General features: G+C 42.9%; 1 protein-coding gene and 1 long non-coding RNA gene across 2 annotated transcripts in view; one reads left to right on the top strand and one right to left on the bottom strand.

Annotated features, from left to right (window-relative positions):
- Positions 1 to 831, bottom strand: part of LOC107742857 (uncharacterized) — a 1,682-nt gene extending 851 nt beyond the window's left edge. Inside the window, exon 1 of the long non-coding RNA XR_001640349.1 lies at positions 771 to 831. This is a non-coding gene — a long non-coding RNA (uncharacterized LOC107742857). The remainder of the gene's footprint in view (positions 1 to 770) is intronic.
- LOC107742856 (F-box/LRR-repeat protein 2-like) overlaps positions 802 to 1,926 on the top strand; it is a 9,587-nt gene continuing 8,462 nt past the window's right edge. Inside the window, exons 1-2 of the mRNA XM_016555929.1 lie at positions 802 to 1,110; positions 1,730 to 1,791. Coding sequence (XP_016411415.1) covers positions 862 to 1,110; positions 1,730 to 1,791 — 311 coding nt within the window. The 5' untranslated portion in view covers positions 802 to 861. The remainder of the gene's footprint in view (positions 1,111 to 1,729; positions 1,792 to 1,926) is intronic.

Below are 1,926 nucleotides of genomic sequence, written 5' to 3'. Positions count from 1 at the left end.
TATATATATATATATATATATATATATATATTTAGATGTTGTACCTTACTGAAATTTAGTAGCATTTCCTAGATAAAATAAAACATTGTTTTTGCTATTCAATTTAGACTTTCAAAGTACATAGTACATTTTTTGCACGTCATCATGATATTGCTGAAGACAGACAAACTTGTGTAAACAGACAGCAATCATTTTATGACTATTCAACTATCAATCGACTATAAAGCTGTATTTAACAGTCTCAGCTAATTGGTTTCAGGCAGTTTAACATCTGGGACATTTAAATGAAATAACAAATACGTAAATGCAGTAAAATGTGGAAATGTTTTACTTGTGTGTGTTTGTTAGATGCTTCGAAACTAAATTGAATAGAATTTTGACAGTATCCATATTTTCACATAAGCATATTTTCTCAATGCACATCTGCTCTGCTAACAGATACATTGTGCCAAAATATTGTCGATGACATTTAATTCTGTATGAATACATTTTATTCTGTATGAATAAAGTGTCGCTTTTCATTTCCCTACACTTCTATTTGCGTCCTAACCACGGCACACCTATGCAACCTCATACAACATTACCAAAACAAACCCATCACGCGTGTTTTTCCCTTAAAAGTGACGTCACGACAGCCACTCTTTTGAACCCCTGGAGCGCACGAGCGCGTTCTTAACTCCAGTGCTAATAAAAAGGATTATTCTTTAAGCTTATTTGCCAGACACCTCTTGCATTTTATTGGCGTCGTTTAAAGATTAAGCAGCACTCACTTAAGGCAGGAATTTGCGCTCGAGCGGAAATGTAGTCAGAGAGGCAGCTCGGGAGGCGGAAGTGAGGTTAGAGCAGCAGTCTGCTCCGTCCATGTTATTATTGTTATTTTGGCTGTGTGATGGTTCACGGACGGCGGCCAGCCCGGGATTTCTCCGGTTACCAGCGCAGACACGAACGGCTCGCAGGCCACACGTTACAGCTGCGCGTCTGTCTCACAATAGTTTGATCGCCAGCGTTGACAAAACGCGCAAACGTCGCTGTGCGCAGCGCTTGCCGAGGACTGTCTTTATTTTTGACACTGCAACAGACATGAACGGCATCACCAAGGGCAGATTTGAGGTAACTCATATCGAGCGAACTGTGGACGTGGTCGTTGAACCGCGATAGTTTGCCCGAGGAAACGAAAACGGGCGGTGACAGGCTGTCTGAGCGATGACAGGGTGTTTTAAGCGTCTGTTTGTGTTGGTGGGCGCGCGCGAGTGACTGATTGACTGACTGTGTGCGTACCCGCGCGCGTGTGTCTGCAAGGGTAGTGTGTGTGTGTGTGTGTGTGTGTTTTGGACCGAGCAGAGCTCTATTTTTACGTGCCGTATTTAGGCTTTTGTTCGTCAAGGGTAATCCCGTCCTAACACAACGGCACCAGCTGACCGTGTCAGCAACGGGCGCTGCGCCTGAATCCGTTTAACATTAGAGTTGGCTGGTGTTCTTGGAGTTTAGATCAAGCTGATTGGCTTGCTTACGTGCCCTGAATGCGAGGGCTTGAGAAAATGTCACAAAGCAGCAGTGTTATCAAAGACACTCGCTGATGCTATTTGTCCTTCTTGTGCAAGTGTTATGGGTGAAGTTGCACCAGGCCGAGGCGTGTCTGAACCAGCTTTGGGCATATTGATTGTGCATGAGCGTAGCTGGTGCTGTGTGAGCTTTATGTAATTCATCTGTGTCATTTCATATTGTCCAGGTGTTCTCAAACAGTGATGAGGCCCTAATCAACAAAAAACTTCCCAAAGAGCTTCTGCTCCGGTGAGCCCATCATAATTAACGACTCTTATTGCAATAGATGGCAGATTACGTTGTAATAAAATTTGTAAATATCTATCTTCATGTCTGTCTCTGTATCGATCATCTATCTATCTATCTATCTATCTATCTATCTAT

The sequence above is a fragment of the Sinocyclocheilus rhinocerous genome, unplaced genomic scaffold, assembly GCF_001515625.1.
Source record: "Sinocyclocheilus rhinocerous isolate Xijiao unplaced genomic scaffold, SAMN03320098_v1.1 scaffold1338, whole genome shotgun sequence".
NCBI lineage: Eukaryota > Metazoa > Chordata > Actinopteri > Cypriniformes > Cyprinidae > Sinocyclocheilus > Sinocyclocheilus rhinocerous.
This window is presented reverse-complemented; position numbering and strand designations above follow the sequence as displayed.